The sequence below is a fragment of the Bradysia coprophila genome, unplaced genomic scaffold, assembly GCF_014529535.1.
Source record: "Bradysia coprophila strain Holo2 unplaced genomic scaffold, BU_Bcop_v1 contig_232, whole genome shotgun sequence".
Lineage (NCBI taxonomy): Eukaryota > Metazoa > Arthropoda > Insecta > Diptera > Sciaridae > Bradysia > Bradysia coprophila.
In genome coordinates, this window is record NW_023503493.1 from 12,433,792 (window position 1) to 12,450,618 (window position 16,827).

General features: G+C 37.7%; 2 protein-coding genes across 3 annotated transcripts; both read right to left on the reverse strand.

The window, feature by feature from the left end:
* Positions 1 to 2,228: 2,228 nt before the first annotated feature.
* Positions 2,229 to 8,195, reverse strand: LOC119076658. 2 transcript variants are annotated; one of them, XM_037183541.1, is made up of 3 exons: positions 5,550 to 8,195; positions 2,336 to 5,086; positions 2,229 to 2,277 (listed from the first exon to the last, which is right to left on the reverse strand). In XM_037183541.1, the coding sequence occupies exons 1-2, from the start codon at positions 8,161 to 8,163 to the stop codon at positions 2,343 to 2,345; spliced, it is 5,358 nt and encodes a 1,785-aa protein (XP_037039436.1). In that variant the 5' UTR covers positions 8,164 to 8,195; the 3' UTR covers positions 2,229 to 2,277; positions 2,336 to 2,342. The 2 variants fall into 2 exon arrangements, with proteins under 2 accessions (XP_037039436.1, XP_037039435.1); XM_037183540.1 differs by having other exon boundaries at positions 2,257 to 5,086.
* Positions 8,196 to 12,513: 4,318 nt separating this feature from the next.
* On the reverse strand, positions 12,514 to 16,648 carry LOC119076664 (nucleolar protein 6). Its single transcript, XM_037183558.1, has 12 exons — positions 15,449 to 16,648; positions 15,117 to 15,381; positions 14,700 to 15,053; positions 14,341 to 14,639; positions 14,163 to 14,285; positions 13,956 to 14,096; positions 13,760 to 13,895; positions 13,449 to 13,702; positions 13,162 to 13,373; positions 12,913 to 13,086; positions 12,738 to 12,839; positions 12,514 to 12,660 (listed from the first exon to the last, which is right to left on the reverse strand). The coding sequence occupies exons 1-12, from the start codon at positions 16,500 to 16,502 to the stop codon at positions 12,535 to 12,537; spliced, it is 3,240 nt and encodes a 1,079-aa protein (XP_037039453.1). The 5' UTR covers positions 16,503 to 16,648; the 3' UTR covers positions 12,514 to 12,534.
* Positions 16,649 to 16,827: the final 179 nt, after the last annotated feature.

Consider the following 16,827-nt stretch of genomic DNA (forward strand, 5'->3'; position numbering starts at 1 on the left):
CAACAAAAACTATTTTGGTCACCCTCGCGCAGTGCATTTTTTCATGATTTCTGGCGTGAAAACATAATTACTTCGAAGATTTTTTTTAGTTGCAAATGACTCAGGAAGGTCCCCTGATTCAATTACTATATACCCTCCAAAAATCGCCGATGGCTTGTTTTTAAGTTGTTCGAAGTTTTGGCAAATTGACTCTTAAGTGAATATTTTTTGAATATTTTTTTTCTCTTATTGTTTCAATATTTAATGTCCAGTGGGTAATGAAGTGAACAACGTAAATTTAAAATTTTAACTTAAAACCAACGAATCGTCTTATTTAGTATAATATCTAGTTCACTGAATTTCGCTTGTTATGAGATTTTAGATTTAAATTTGTTCCTAAAAAATAAAGAGAGAAAACAGACAAAAAAATGTAAAAGAAAATCGCGAATCGGTTTTATATAATTAAGAACGATGCAACGTATTTTTTAAGCATTTACCCTTGTCAAAAAAGCAAGAGAACACGTATTTTTTGAAACTATTTTCTAATTCATATTACTCGTAACTCCTGCCAAGACGGAAATTCCATGGAATGGAAATATCATGCCATATAGTCTAGTCGGAAAAGAATTGAAATCAAAATAAATGGATTGATAAATGAAAATTAATTGTTATTACATTTACAATGAGGGGTTCTTTTGAAAAACAGTCTGCCGGAATTGGCCGCCAAAAAATTTTCGAGGAATAATGGACTTTTGTGGACGTTTTTTTATGTATCGAAAAAGGTATTGGTCACTAGAAGCCAACACATTTGTTTTAAAAAAATCCTCGACCTTTGAGTAGGTGGCTGTTGGAGGAAGATCGAAAACCGAAAATATGCGCTTTTCTTATGGAACTTTCGCCAGTTACATGAAAGGTAAAAGGTCGTATGATGTGTCTCTAGAAAGGTACTTGTACATGTACTTTTGGTTCAAATATTGTCTTATTGGCTTTATAATTCATTTACACTGTTTTTGAAAAAATGGTTAAAAAATTTAATTACAGTTTTGTAAATCAAAGGCTTATGCAGAATCAGCAACAGTTAACCTTCACCAGCTGATCAAAAACACACTCTTCTTGTATAATAACAGTCAAAACACATTCTGAACAACGATTTGTGGACCAGCTGGAGATGTTCAGCTGCTGCTGATTCTGCACAAGCCTTTGATTTACAAACTATATTTGGGTAACTTTTAAAAATTTCTCTGCATCTGAAACGCAATGAAAACATAAAGAAACTGTTTTCATTGATCGGTGCTTCACAAGGCAGCTCTCAAGAATATGGAACTTGACCAAAATTTTATTGTTTTCGTTCAAAGTACGCATAAGGCATAAATGAAGTGCGGTAAGAGTTCGCTGAAAAAAATTTTCAAGTTGCTAATTCGTGATTGACATACTACTGCACATAGATATTATGCATCTGAGGCCAAATGTTTATTTTGATGAGTTGCTAATAATCGTAAAACAGATCTGGTTCTGTTCTACATTTTTCTCCATTTGACCATCATGGTAAAAAATCGATTTGAAGAATGTCTTGGCCAGAAATATGTCACTAAGTTTTATGATTCTTTGTGATCCTAAGCGGAAGGCGCATAAACTTGTCAAAATAATCATTTGGACATACCGTGTATTTAATTTTGTATGTGTCGATAAGATAAAAAATAAACCCATCTGCCTCACCGAGCTGATGCATAATGTTAGTCTTACCACACAGAGAGGTATAAAGTTTGTTAAAATCGAGTCTGTGAATTATGACCCTAAAAATGAAGTATATTCGGCCCTAAGTGATTTGTTCACATAAATCTCATTTCTGTTTAATAATTATTATTTGTTATCTGATAACTGATGGCTCATAGTTGGCATCACAATTCGAAAATTTAGTAGTCGGTAGCTACTACCAAGCTGATAGAGTGTTGTGTTTAGATGTTTACTGTTCCGTAGCTGCCTATCGACTAACGAAACTATTAGTAATTCTCGAGGTAATTCTAATCAGAAAGAACAAAAAGTAAAAAGACCTCATCAGACTTAGCCGGTATATTGTTTTTGGCAATTTTTGTGAATTCACGGACAAGGGCCTTGCTTCCTAATTCGTCCCATTGATCCATATGAAAGGCATTTAAACTCACCACACTCACCATCAGGTCCATCATCATCATCCTTCGTTCGTTTTTAACAGTCAAAATGAAATCGTACATCAGTTAGAGCTAAATATGAACTGCGACATTTTATTTAAATGTTCCGTATTCATTTGAATGTTAATATTTGGTTCCTTTTTTATGCTTTCATAAACTATGGTAGAACTTCCATGGAAAATTAATTCTATTTGATTACAATATTTTATCCATAACCGAGTAATATTTCTCCAAATTAGTTTCACAAATTGGCGCCTCTTCCATAACGTACAATCCATTGCCGTACAATTCGATATCTATGAAGTCGACGAACTGCTGCAATTGACTGAAGGGGCCATATAATAGTTGCACCGACCACAGCGTATACGGACTCAATAACGACGGTCCCGATGCTAGTTTACCGTGCACTAAGTTTCGGTCAGCCGGCCGCTGGTTCCGTTCGCCAATGCTGTATTTGATGGTCCATGGTCGACTCGGTATTGTGTAGAATGTATCTTTGCAACGGTAATTTGAGTTGCCCATGTGCGTCAACGATACATGAAATGATTGCAGTATTTCCTGCAATCTGTTGTTCATCGTCAGATTATTGCTATGGAATCCTAATGCGATTGTATGGAATTTAACAGCGTTTCGTGTGTCGCTGTTTTGAACATCGGCAAAGAGATAGATTTTCTGGCCCGTAAATAATTGCTGGACTCTGTCGTGTATCTCAGAGTTTGGCCACACATAAAATGGCCCCCTCGATCCATAATTCCGGTCAAAGAAGGCTGAATGGATGTGTTCATCGTGTTCGTTGATGACTGTATCATTATACTCTTTCAGCTTTTCACTCAATGATTCAATGTGTTGAGACGCTAGAGTAATTGAATCATTTAAATTGCCAACCAATAATGACGATGGTAGCTCATAATCAGCCAAATAATCAGCAGCATATGGGAAGAGGGCTTGTTTGAATGCACCAAGGACCCGAAAATATTGACCAAGAAACAAATTTACCTGCAAATTCATTTTCATTTGATTGAACATCTTCCTCACCTCGACATCGTGAATATCCGAATCGGATGCTGATGTGATGTGAAGTTCACTTAGATATGTAACAAACTTGGATTCTTCTTCGTAATTCTGTATGCGATGGTAAATGTCAATCAATAATTCCATTGCCTCGTTAAGTCGAGTCATGCACCCGTTTATGTTGCTTTCGATGTCGAATTGGGACAGTTCATCGATCAATTTCTTTTGAACATTGCGAATCGTTTGCTTAACATTCCAGTGAGTTATGTCTAGAGACACTGACGACTTGTTTACGAGATTTTTTTCGACGTTCACTGCATACTCATACATTTCGTCGACCAACGGCATCAACTCTGAATAAATTCCCTCTTCGAGCTTTTTCAGAACTTCTAACGTTTCACTGTCTTCATTGAGGGCCTGGACCACTTCACCAATTTCATCATCGTCGCTCCATATTTGTTCGTATGTTGGAAACGATGTTGCAATCACGGTCAGTGCATATTGAGCCCTTTGTACAGGACGTTGAATTGTTACATTGCGTTCTTTTGTGGCAACGTCGTGCCATCCTCTTAAAAATTCGATGCAATTTTTTATGAAATTATTCACTTCCGTCAGAACTGCGGAACCACTCAGATTGATAGCATTTGCCTCAGTAATGAATTGGTTCAAGTTATCAGTAAAATGATTCGTTACATTATCCAACGATTTCTTCAATTTGTTCAATTCGTTCTCGGTCACCATGATCTTTTCTCGTTCATTTTTGTGCATCCTATTTCGTAAATGTTCAACACTTTCCGGCATATCGTGTATCTCAGTTATTTTTGGATCATCTAAATAAGTTTTCAGCATTTGTGCCGAAAATTTTAGAATAACGCCGGTGATCTTATTGGAGAGTGAGTCACAAATCACTCCGGTCAGCTCACCAATCAACTCAAAAATGCTTAGAATATGGCGCGCTTTCACATTGCTTCGCATGACTCGAAGTTGTTCTTCTTTAGAGTCTATTTCATTGCGAGTTTTTGTCCTCAATGCAATTGTTTCATCGACTGCTTTCTTTAATTCGTCATTTAATATTGGGATTGTTCGTCTTATTTCTGGATTGATGTCGTTTTCAATGAAATTTTTGGCTTCTCGAATTTTGGCCGATATTACATTGTTGTAATCGCCAAGCTGTTCATTGATTACTTCGATACGTTTCAGTTCATTCAACTTCTTGACATTCTGTCCGGTCAAATCTAAAAATCGGCCGACGTTAATTATCAAATCGGTTGAGTGACTACTGCGCATTCCATTTGTTTTACTGAAAATAGTCGTATAAATCATTGATAACACCTTTTGATCGCCTCGTGAAAGTTTTCCATCCTTCAGAACAGCGAATCGTTCAATTCTATTCAGCAAATTATCGTACAGTGACAACACTTCGATGGTTTTACTTAGCTCAGCATAGTTTTGTTCCAAACTGTTTGCTTCCATCACCAGATCCTTTATGGTATATGCGGAACTTATTGCTGGATCTGAATTGATTGCTTCATAGGTTGATTGAGCCACATTGTCTTCCGGATCGTTCATGTTCTTCAGCAAATATAAATTGTATTCAATTAGTGATGGAACAAAATTTATCGATCCATGTAACCGTTCGCGAGTTGGTCTGGGATTTCCGGGGTAGAATACCATACCGCTCTGTATGGGACATTCGTCGTGATGATGGAGTTGTTTGTCAAAAAATTTGTTTTTCAAGTTGAATCTGAAAATGTTGTCATCTATTTCGGTGATGACGCTCAACACAAGTTTTAAAGTGGCACACTGCCTTCCGTCCACACCAGTATCGCCATTTTCACCATTGTTCGAGATAATGATCGGAAGATGTTTTTCGTTATCACTACTGGAGTGAATGAAATGAGCACTTCCACCAGCTCCACCAAAGCCTCCTGCAAATAAAAACGAAAACTTTTAATCTTTATTTCTATTTTAATTGCATAACAGGGTCACTGTCCCTCGGCACTTTAAGTCCCTTACAAGGTCTCGGTTTGAAATCTATACCAAATATTTTTACATTGCCCGATACGAAAAAAATTTGTTCTACGAAAGGGCCAGAACGAGGGTAGCCAAGGACGAAACAAAGCAAGAATCCGTGATATGACAAATATCCAGAGTCCTTCGTTGTGACAAAAATTAGTTAGAAACTAAGGACATCTCGAAGGAAAGTGAGCTAGAAATTTCACGAAGAATATCTTGTTCCGGTATGAGTTAGATTTTTTTTGCTTGATTTCAGGCTAGTAGTGCCTAGTGGCAAAGTTATACAATGATAATACAGTGCATCTAGCGACTAACATGTAGGATAAAAATTGTAAAAAACAGACTTAATACGTTTTTGGGATAAATTTCTTTTACCTTTGCCGCCAGCACCAGTTGGGCCACAACATCTGGGCGGATGTAATGCAAATCTGTGCGTAACATTCAAACCAATAGTGAAAAAATGAAAAGATGTTACATCTCCTGTTGAGTTTAATAGTCTAGGATGATAGCCATGACGTCTAAAATATCTATGATAATATTCACTTGGCGTTCCCCTTCCACCGGCTGTACCAGAATCGGAAAAACCTGTTTCATCGAACTCAACAGTAGAATCAGGACTGCCAGTGCCATCTTGGCCATTTGCTCCACGACCACCACTTACATCCACAAATAGCCGTTCACTATTGATGATAACATTTGCCCAGCCGAAAAAGTTGCCACCATTCAATCCAGGCTCTCCGTGCATTCCTCCCGATGCCTCCTTTGCTGGTTGATCGTAGCTTTCGCCATTATTCCCATTCAAGTGAAATTTCGCATATTTCTGAATGTTCCATCTCGGTGCCATGACTTGTAGCTCAATCTCTTTCGTTTTGTTCAGATAGAGGTCAGAATCAACATAGAATGTATCCAAAACAAACACTTTTACCATTTTTAGATCTTCTAGTGTCGAACATTTCGTCACGAGTGCATCTCGAATGTCAGAGCTTCGAATAAAACGTCCTGTAATCGTCAATATTTCGCCATCACACTTGTAACTAGCCGGTGATTTCATTGTAATATTTATAATTTTATTGATTTCAATTATTTTAGCTGGTGTCGACTCAAAATCAGCGTTTCGTCGTATCCGCTTTGTGATTGTTCCAAAATTAGTTTCGTTAATGGATGCTCTGCTTGAAATGTCGTGTTCACTGAAATATCGATAGGTTTCCTCTAGAAACAAATACCAGTCATATGTTGAGACTTGATAGTCGATGGCATTTGATGAGGTAGCAAGCCAATCACGAATGGGCAATTCAAATTCCGCTCCAACAAGTGATTTAAGTTCGCTTAAACGCTTTTTGTATCGATTTACGTAATTCAGAGCGGTCACATTGATCGATGGTATTTCGATTGCGTAAGTTAACCTTTTCAACTGGTTGATTCTCCCTTGCAAAGTTATTTCCTTTTCACTCGACTGGATGCTATTTTTCCCGGTTTGCAGTATTTTGAGTTTGTTCTGAAAGCTGTTGATCGATTCAATTTTTTGATGCAGTGCTTGCAGCACTTGCTGATCAGAATCCATTAAGATTTTAGTAATCATTCGTTTCATTTCTCGTGCTTTACTTTCGATTCCTTTTCGCATTTCGTCGTCTTTTTCGATGAGGAATTGATTGACCTGTTCCAAATACGAATAATAATCTGAACTGATTGAATTCTGACTTGAATTTATATCCGTTGCAATCAACGAACTCAAAATTAATAAATTTTTGCCATGTCGGGAGAGACGATGAAATTCTTTTATATCAGCTTCTGAAACATGATATTCTCGACTTAGCCATGATAGATGATCAGTCAGTTGATCAAGTGTCATCTCTTCGCTTCCGTTTTTCTTTACTTGGCAGAACGACAGCCCGACGTTAATAACTTCCAGTCGACTTTTATCTGATTTAGCTAGGTCAATTTGTCGTTTTATTTCGACGATCAGTCGATCTACACTGTGTTGTAAGATTGTTTCAATGCTATCAACCGTATGCTGTATCATATTACGAACTTTTATTTGTGCCTGAGGTGTTAATGGGAATCCAAAGTCGGTCATCCTCACCGGTGCATATGAAGAGCGATTGAGAATAGATTCCCGTATGTATCGACGTCCCGTGACCATTCTTTCGATTTTATTAAATGGACCCGCTTCGTCGGGACGCCAAAAGACGGACATTTTTGGATAATAATTGCTATTGCTTGTTGGAGTGCTTCGTCCCAGTACAGATTCAATTAATTGAATTTTGCTTCGAGAAGCTCCTTTCGTTTCCAGCAGCGAACGATGATCAATCATGAAGTGTGCGGTTAAGTTCTTGATATTGTCTTCATAGATGTCGATATAATGTCGTCCGCGCATTTTGAATGATGGTGCTTTGGTCACAACTAACGAAATACTGTTTTCAAATCGCGAAACATTCTTCATCAGTTGAGTTGCACGAGACAACAGATTGTCGAAATCATCGCGACTGTTAGTTACCGAATTATAGTTCATAACCAATACGATTTTCATATTCGACGCACTTTCAATCACACGTTTGATGAGGAAGGCCGTGGCTATTTCTACGGTTTCATTGCGCGTATCACCGAAACCGGGACAGTCCATCCAAGCGTTATGATTTTCGTCTGTCGAAATAACTGGAATTAGGGTCCTGGATTCCGTCGCCAAAGTTATGCGACCTATATCCGGATCTAATTCATCGCGAATTTCAAAGTTGACTGAGTTCGGATTCAGCGGTTCGAGAGCAAACATTCGACTATAGTCACCAGCCACATAGTGGACCAACGTTGATTTTCCACATCCCGTATTGCCGATCACTAATATTATATTCGAGTTTTGCGTCACATTCAGTTTCTTTTGCACATTATCTATGTAATTTAAAACGTCTTCAGGTGAATCGTCCGAAATCACTGAACCTAAACCGACAACTATCAGCGCGCACTCGATATAAAACAGATTGAGGTAATTGATCATTTTTTTTTGTGGTCAAATCACACCGAAAGTAACAATAACTACATGCGAACGAAAGATCAAAAACGTACTGAAAGTGTATACCAAATCTAATTTCAGAGAAAAATATTTACAGCGAGAAAGTAGTTGATAAAAATTCTTAGTTGATAATGTTTGAACTTAGGTTACCACAGAATTACTTTATTGGGAGATGGACTATTGCGCCTGTGATTCGTTTTTGCCAACAACTTTTTGCCATCCTTATTTTCTGGGCGAAAAGAGTGAAGAGAGATATACCAAACTATTTCTAACTGCTTAGTTATGATTAATGTTTTTATTGCATAGGTCGTCGTTATGTTGAATTTAGCTTTAATGTGTACGGTGAACTAAAATTGATTTAGCTCCACAGGGAAATAGGTAAACTATGGTGACTTAGGCAATCGATGTTACAAAATGTTGTTAACTAGCCCCTTACTCTGCGATGCACAAAACCGACTTGCGAAAATTACTCGACATTTCAAAGCTCCTGAAAGAATAGGTGCAGCAACATTTCAGCAACAAATTTAAGAAATAGTTATTTGCTCAGCATCTACGAGTCTTCTTAGCTTGTTCTTGTTCTTTCAGAACCTTATTCCGTAAATCTGTCAAGGTAGAACGTAGCAGAAAATGTCATTTCCACATGGTTGTCTGAATTTAGCTGGCTATGCTGCTTGTACTAAAACTTTTCTAGGAATTCCATAGTCATCATCATTAGAAAATCAAAATCTTTGCGAATTGTTCCACACGAAATTAGAAAATCTTTGTCACACGAAGCTATAAGTTCCGAAATACATGTAATGACCTCGTTCCGCTCCACTTTGAATAACACAGTATTTCATATAGGCGTAATTCGTTATGTGTTGATGTTTTTTAATCAAGCGATTTTTCCAGGAAAAATTATGAATTGTGATTGTAGCAATATTATTTATACATTTTATGCTGATATCGACAGTTATTATCAACTTGTCCAAATTAAACATAAGTCTTTTTTAGGATTTATATTTAAGACGATTTGATCATGCTAAAAATGATACGAATCCTTTAATATGCATTTTAACTGATTTTAGTCCCCTCATTCGTCTGAATGGTGCTTCCATACCTTTTTACAACAAGGTTAAGAATCTGGGCGTTTTAATCAACAATAAGTTTAATGGAATGATCATGCAGAGCTAATATATAGCAAAGTATTTGCTGGCCTTAGGAGCCTATGGCCGCTTGCACACTTAACACCGCTCAGAACGAGAGAAATGTTAGCCAAAACCCTATTGATGCCCCATTTTGACTATACAGTACAGTTTTTGCCCATGGCCTGGAATTTGGTGATAAAATGCTGTTGAATAGTGCTTTTAATGCGGTAGTTAGATATGTTTATGGACTTAGCAGGCGAACGAATGTCGACGCTTACGCTACTCGCTTTATTGGATTTACACTGTGTGACTTATACAAGTTTAGAAATTTGGATTTCCTGTACAAGTTGATCTACTCGAATTCACCAAGCTACCTGAAGGAGCTTGTGAACATAAACTACTCGTCAAGAACGAAACAAGCGGAAATTCCTAGGTGCAATAATATGCTGAGAAAAACGCTATTTGGAAAAGGATTAGTGGATTGGAATATGCTGCCGGTTGATATAAGGTGTTCTAGTTCGTTTGACGTGTTTCGCAGTCGTTACTTTGATTATACCCGTTGATTTCGGCTGTGTTTAATGAGCTTCAAGTGAGATCGGTTTAATTGCTGTTTGTATTCTTATATTTTTCCCCGCTGGCTGTTGTAATTATTTTATCTTCGTTTTTGTCCTTTACTCATGATTTGATTGGCGATGAACTAAATCCTCACTCTTTTAAACTGAATTTTATGTTTACTGTCGTTTTATTAATATGCTTATTGTGCGCAATTAACTTTGTATAAGGCTCGGCCTTCGCATGATTATGAATAAATGAATCTATCTATCTATTCATATTCATTGAATACTATTCAACTTTAATTCATGAAATGGGCTTAAAATCAGTGCCAATTTTTCGTGCAATTTTCCTATGCCCCACCTTCTGGGCGGGTCAGATCCCTTGACTGTTTGTCTGAGCAGTATTTTTATTGACAATGATTTATTTCAATGAAACGTAATTTAAACGTTGATGGCCACAAAAACGCATTTAGAAGAAGAACGACTAGAATAAGTCTCTCATTGATGATTTAATTCTGTTTAGTTTCACTGAAAATCTTCGAAACGTTGTACATGAAATGTCACGGTAAAAATTGACATATGTTTTCAATTAAAATTTAAACTCGTGTGAACTTCACACTCATTAATTTTGGTTCTGTTTGTTCGGTTTTGTTTACAAGGCAAAATCAAATAACGTTTTAACAAAGAGTAGAAAAGGCTTCTTTTGAGAACTACTCCCAGATGGTTAAACCGATATCACCCATTTTCGAACGTGACCTGAGGATTTCAATACTTCATCGAATAAAAAAAAGTTTTTGGAAATCCGTTGTGATTTACTCAAGTTATCTTGTTATCAAGTCTTCGAATGTTTGTAGAATATTTCACAAAAATGAGACTCGGGAGTATGTAACGTTAAAATGAGCATATCAAACTCTGGCCACAAGCGAATCCGTTTAATAGTAATAACTATCTACAGAACCGAAAATATAGGGTTTTTGGGATTTTTCTCAGGTTGTCTTCCCTTGTCGTCCAACACATTTCAAGCATTAGTGGTACTCTGAATACCGTACTGAAGCTGGACAACGTGTCTGTGTCATACAAACACTGTAAAAATGTTTCATGTAAAATAGAGAACTTTCTACAGCTGACCGTTATGATCACTCATATGTCGTGGCACAAAACGAGGATTTTTTTTTTACATGAAAAAAATGTTCATATGTGTGTTGGCCGGTGGGTTTTGGACATTTACACCTGTAAATCATGGCTTTTTTCTGGAAATTTTAATTCTAAATACCGAATAATTCTGATAAAATTCTGATTTTTTTTTTACAAAAGTGAAATTCGACATGATTTTTGTTTTGGGAATTTTTGTGGTCTGTAAACGATTCCACAAAAACTGGTTTAACAAATGAAAATCTAGATTCTTTATTTTAGTATTTCATTCTTGTTGTGATCGCCTAACGAAAATTCAAAAGAATAAACGTCTAGATTTTCATTTGTTCTACGAAATTCTTGTGTAATCATTTCCTATTAGTTTCCCTTGTGTCAATCCGTTTGATTAACGTTTTTCGAGCTTTTCAGTTATCATAGATGATTGGGAATGTAAAGTTGTAGAACAAATTTCCTTTTTCGAAAATCGACTTTTCCAGTACATTTTTGGCGATCGAAGCCATTTTTTCTAAATTTATACGTCAGAGAGAGCTTTTTTCTCCTTTGTTACGATCTGTCAGTTTTTCTATTTTGCGATTTAGTATGGAAATGAAAACTAAAATTGAGATATCTTTGCTGTTTTAAGTGGTTTTTCATACTTTTTCGGACCAAAATGTTTTAAAATGTGTTTGGAATCGATTGGCATTAACAGATTGTGTGAAAATATTTTTTTCTATTATTTTGTTAATGTCAATCGATTCCAAACACACTTCGCAAAATAGAAAAACTGACAGATCGTAACAAAGGATAAAAAAGCTCTCTCCGACGTATAAATTTATACGACTAATGACGTGGATTATCTAAAATCTAGCACCTTACATCGAAACTACAATATCAAGATCATAAGGATTGGTTTTCAGGATTTATACTTTCCAAAAAGGTACTCCGTGTGAGAGACAAAATTGAATTTTTTGTTGAGTGAAACTTAATTGCACAAAACCTATAAATTCAGCTTTTTCGATGAGTTTCCATTCCAAAAATGCAAGAAATTGTAAAAAAAAACTACTCTAAACAAATGCGTTTCAAGTGTCTCCAGTTTCCAAGTCAATACGCGCACAGTATTCCAAAACTAGGCTAAGCCACTTTCGAAAAAAATAGTTTTCCTTTTAGAGGCTGGTGGCACGTGATCGAAAATTAAAATGTGCACTTTCTTCCGATACATGTTCGTCTGGGATGTATTTTCGGGCCAAAAGGATTTTTTTGGGTTTTAAATTCAATGAGATATGAGCAGCTGAAAAATGGCAAAAAATTGAATCTATGTGCAACAATCAGGAAATTACATAATCAGCGTGAACATTCTGCAACACTTGCAATTTATCTACTTTCTCTCGATACCAGCATCGTCACCAATAAATTCAATGATAAACATATTCGACTCTGAAGGTACTTCAGAAAAAAAAAAGTTTTTGTTTTCTCGATAGGTTTACATTTGCCTGCCACTTGGACCACAATGAAAAATCACTTGATGCACCTCTATTCGTACGCATTTATTGACATTCTATAACATTTTCAACCAAACCTCGACCAATTATCCGGAAATCTTCTATCAATTGCGGCAAATTGTATTCGTAACTTTGACGCCCGCTGTGCTTTCGTCCGTTTATATTATTCGCCTGGAAGGAATAGAAAGCATCGGGAAAATTAGAAACATTAAAAAGATCGACTGACTTAAGTGCAACGGTAAAATTACATCGAATTCAATTGCTTCGTGAATGGTCGGTTTCCATAGTACAGCAATTGTGTCTCCACCACACGGATTGTAGAAGAATATGGCTAAGTCGCTGTATGCGTTCTGCAGAATTTACGAGAAAAATGGGTTGGTTGTTATTGATGTCTCTTTGACTCCATGTGTAAAATTTACTCACCCTCAAATCACGCAAAAAATATTCGACTGGATTGAAGCCGGCTGCCGGGACAGTGTCGTCAGCAAGCTGCTTTTTGAAATTTTTAAAGAAATCGTAGACGTGATTGGTTCGTAGGTGATTCTTTCGAAGCTGTAGCAGCACATCATAGCCCTCGTAGGACGGTTTAAAGAAAAGCTGTCGCAAAATTAGTCGATTAGTCAATCAAATTTACGGAAATTCGTTTGAATTGTTGACAAGACTTCAATGTACCTTCGTTCTGAATACGTTGCTCAATAGATTCTCTTCGAACAATTGAATTGTATGACCTGCAAGGACGACTACGCGTGACAGGATCTCAACATTCGGTGCCGATTTCGACCACATCGAATTCTTCTTTGTATCGTACGAAGTTATGATCGACAGCGGTGGATGCGAATGTCGGTCGGATATGAAACGATTTTCCATTTCGGTAATTTGTGAGTCTGGAACAAAAAGCGAGACACAAATTTCGTTGATTTAGTTTGCAGTCTTATCGAGTCATTATCTTTAAGTCAAACCTGTTAACTCTTCACTGAAATCCAATATGAAAAGATGCGAACGCCAATCCGTCGAACGGAACAATTCCAACAGCCTCAGAAATGCCATTTGCGGTTGAATAGGCTGATCGAATGATTTATTTTCCATGAACACATAAGCCATCAGCAATTCGGTGCATATATCTGGCCATAAGAATGGGTCCAACAATTGCGAGTACAGCCAACGTTTAGCGATCAGAACGGCCGGCCCGAAGCATGTGTTATTTAAATATAATCTATGAATTGGGGAGCATGTAAGATAAGCAAGTGATTCCTTTAAAACCAGCACTTACGTGTGTAGCGCTGTGTTCAGTTTCGGCATCAGAAAGTCCATTTCCATTTGTTGAACTTCACTTTTTTTACTTGGAATTTCTTTGAGGAGAGCAAGCTCCTTCTTCACCAACAATTTCAAGCGGAAGTGGAACCCATCTATAAAGAAGAAATGCGACAATGAAAAGGGGCCTGTCTTAACACCACCACTGTAACTACCTTTAATGACTTCCACACTGTCCACATTCCCTCTCGATTGTAATTGACATTTTTCCGTCAACTGTTGGGCAATTTTTACACAAAACGCCGCTTTCACATGATTGAGCGCCACCACATCGTCTGGCCATTTACCACTAGCAGCTGTAAATAAAAGAAATATTTTTTTACTGGATTGAGGATGGGCCAATTGTCATTCGTCTAACTTACACAATTCGATGACTCCGCTGTTCGTTCTGTACGATTGAAATACTTTCATGTTGTCCCTTTCGAACATTGTGGCGTTGTTGAGAACGGGATTGATTTCACAATACCGGAAGATGGCAGATGAACCTGTGGATTATCCGTTAAAATGAGACTGATTGTCGTCTTAAAATTAGCAACGCACCCAACACTGAATTCACATCCAATTCAACGTCCAGCGATCGTAACTTCTTGGCCAAATCATCGAAACTCCTTATAACGGCCAATGCAAGGTTCTCCGAGTTTTCGCTGTCGTCGACAGTCTTTGAGTATGAGTTAGACACTCGATAAGCCAAATCGAATTGCCCGGCAACATAATTCATGTGCGACGATTTGATGTTGTAGTGATGGTTCATCAGATACAGGCAAATGTCCCGAGTAATCAGGCGCTTTTTCATCAAATTATCGTACGGATTGGCCCACACACATGTCTCTGTGATGTTGCTGCAAAGATAATTAGATTCAAACCTTCGTCCACATCGTTCACTCATCACTCATTCGTACCCGTCTTGGAATCGGCGCAGGTCTGACTTATTTCCCCAAAATAGTTTGAAGCTTTCGGCATCACTTTGATTCGCTTGTGGTCCTTTGATCAGCACTTCCAAACAATTTTCGATGTTCAGTTTGAATCCAAATGTCAAAGTTTTGACGATCTTCGGATGAGCTTCAGTTACGCTCCATGGAGAACATTTGGTGGGCAATGGAGTCATCGAATGAATGCGATTGTCGAGTCCTTTGCGCAGAACGCTAGCGAATAATTTCAAGATATGCGGATACCATTGGCCAGCATAGTCATTTCGATCGATTTTGCTTCCATGGTCATTCAATATCTCGTCAAGATTTGCCGTTTCCGTTATGCTAAAATAATTCAGGAGAAAAGATTAACTTCCCTGTCTCAATTCGACCACTGGATTCACTTACTGAAACAGATGATCAAATTGAAAGTGTGGATTCATGTCCGACAGGAACAAATACCGGAAGTTGTTCACAATTTTTGCATCGAGAAAAGCCAATGCCCTGGAACTTTCTTCAATCGTTCGCAGATAAATGTCCAGCGACAGGTTGGCGCATACGTTGTACCAGCCAGTGGAATCATAGAAAACAACATCAAAAATTTCATTCGATTTGTCCAGCGGAATCATTGTCTCCTGTATGGCGATTCCTTTCGAATGCCATTTGCTGAATTCTAAGTGGAAAATATTTTGGGTCAATCAGTCGATACGGTCAGTACACATCACATTCGAGTCACTTACTTAAGTTCAAGAAAATGCTTCGAATCACATCGAACACACTCATCGACGAGTTCAGCTTCCGTGTCTTGAGTAAATATGCAGCAAACATGGAGACGATCGGTCCGCTGAATCCGCAAAAATCTTCATTCAAGCATCGTGTCCTCAGCCACAATTTGAACAGGGCAATTCCTTTCGCCACATTGACACAGGTTCCAAGTGTTTCCGTCAAGAAATTATCGTTGGCCAACGATGTCAAATCTCTCATTATGCTCATGTTGTGATGGGGCGTTTGAACAAGTTCACCGGTTTCACCTTCTGAGCCATCAAACAACGCGTCGCGAATGTTACTGTTCCAGGGTACGAATCGTGACATCTTGAACGATCCTTCTTCTGCATGCACATGAATGTTGAAAATGATTGGCTTTTTCAAGTCGGAAGAGGCTGTTATCCGTAGAACCGGACGGAGAACATCAAGGCGATCGTACATGAATTGGAGATTTGTTTGTTGGTCCCATTTGCCAAGCTTTAGAGCGAGGTAGCTCAAATAGATGGCCTTCTTCTGATGGTAGATGGTGTTCAGATAGTCTTCCTTCTGAAAACACTTTTTCGGAATTTCCACAGCAATGTCAACACTGATGTTATCCGACAGTAATGTGGAGAATAGTTTCGATCCGGTCACACGTACGGATTTCGGTGTTAAAAATTGGAAAGAAAATTTCGGCAAATGAAATTGCTCGTTACTCAACGGGAGCATCACTTTCCGGTTAAGCCATTTGATGTCTGACCATTGTTTCTTCTCGTTCTCTGACGGCAACGAACCGATTAATTCGGTTAGACTTGCCACCCATTGTTGGATGAAATTTTCGTACTTTGGCGAAACTTTGAAAGATTTCAAAATATTGTCAATTTGCAACGCCAGCACATTTTCCGATAAATCAACTTTTGATTCTTGCAGCTGGTTTAGCTCTTCCTGTGTGACCGACTTGTACTTATTCGATTTGAATTTCTTTGCGGCACTTTTTGTTGACTCTTGTTTACGTTTGTTGGAGGTTTCATCACGATTTGGATTCAACATTTTTATCCAATTTATCACCGATAACAACTCAAAATGACTTTGTACTAATTGAATTCATTAACAGTTTACGATGCGGATTTAATTTTCTTAGCGTGCCGGAGAATAACAAAACGCACATGGAGAGATACATCAGCAAAAAGTCATGTCCATATGTCAAACGTTTTTGACATTTCTTTGACATATGAAGAGTTTGACACGTAGCTGCCGCTTAAAAATACATCATCGTGAATGGTTTTCTATAGACTGTTATGATCAGAGCGAGAGAACCGAAGACTAGTTAATTATAACTTGCCTTGGGGTACTTGTCAAAATATTGCTTTCTCTT

Coding starts and splice junctions, on each gene's coding strand:
- LOC119076658 (XM_037183541.1), bottom strand. CDS start 8,163: ATGATCAATTACCTCAATCTGTTTTATATCGAGTGCGCGCTGATAGTT. Junction 5,087..5,549: donor AACTGGTGCTGGCGGCAAAG/GTAAAAGAAATT, acceptor TTTTATTTGCAG/GAGGCTTTGGTGGAGCTGGT.
- LOC119076664 (XM_037183558.1), bottom strand. CDS start 16,502: ATGTTGAATCCAAATCGTGATGAAACCTCCAACAAACGTAAACAAGAG. Junction 14,097..14,162: donor CAGCGGAGTCATCGAATTGT/GTAAGTTAGACG, acceptor TTTTATTTACAG/CTGCTAGTGGTAAATGGCCA. Junction 13,896..13,955: donor CAGTGTGGAAGTCATTAAAG/GTAGTTACAGTG, acceptor TCTTCTTTATAG/ATGGGTTCCACTTCCGCTTG.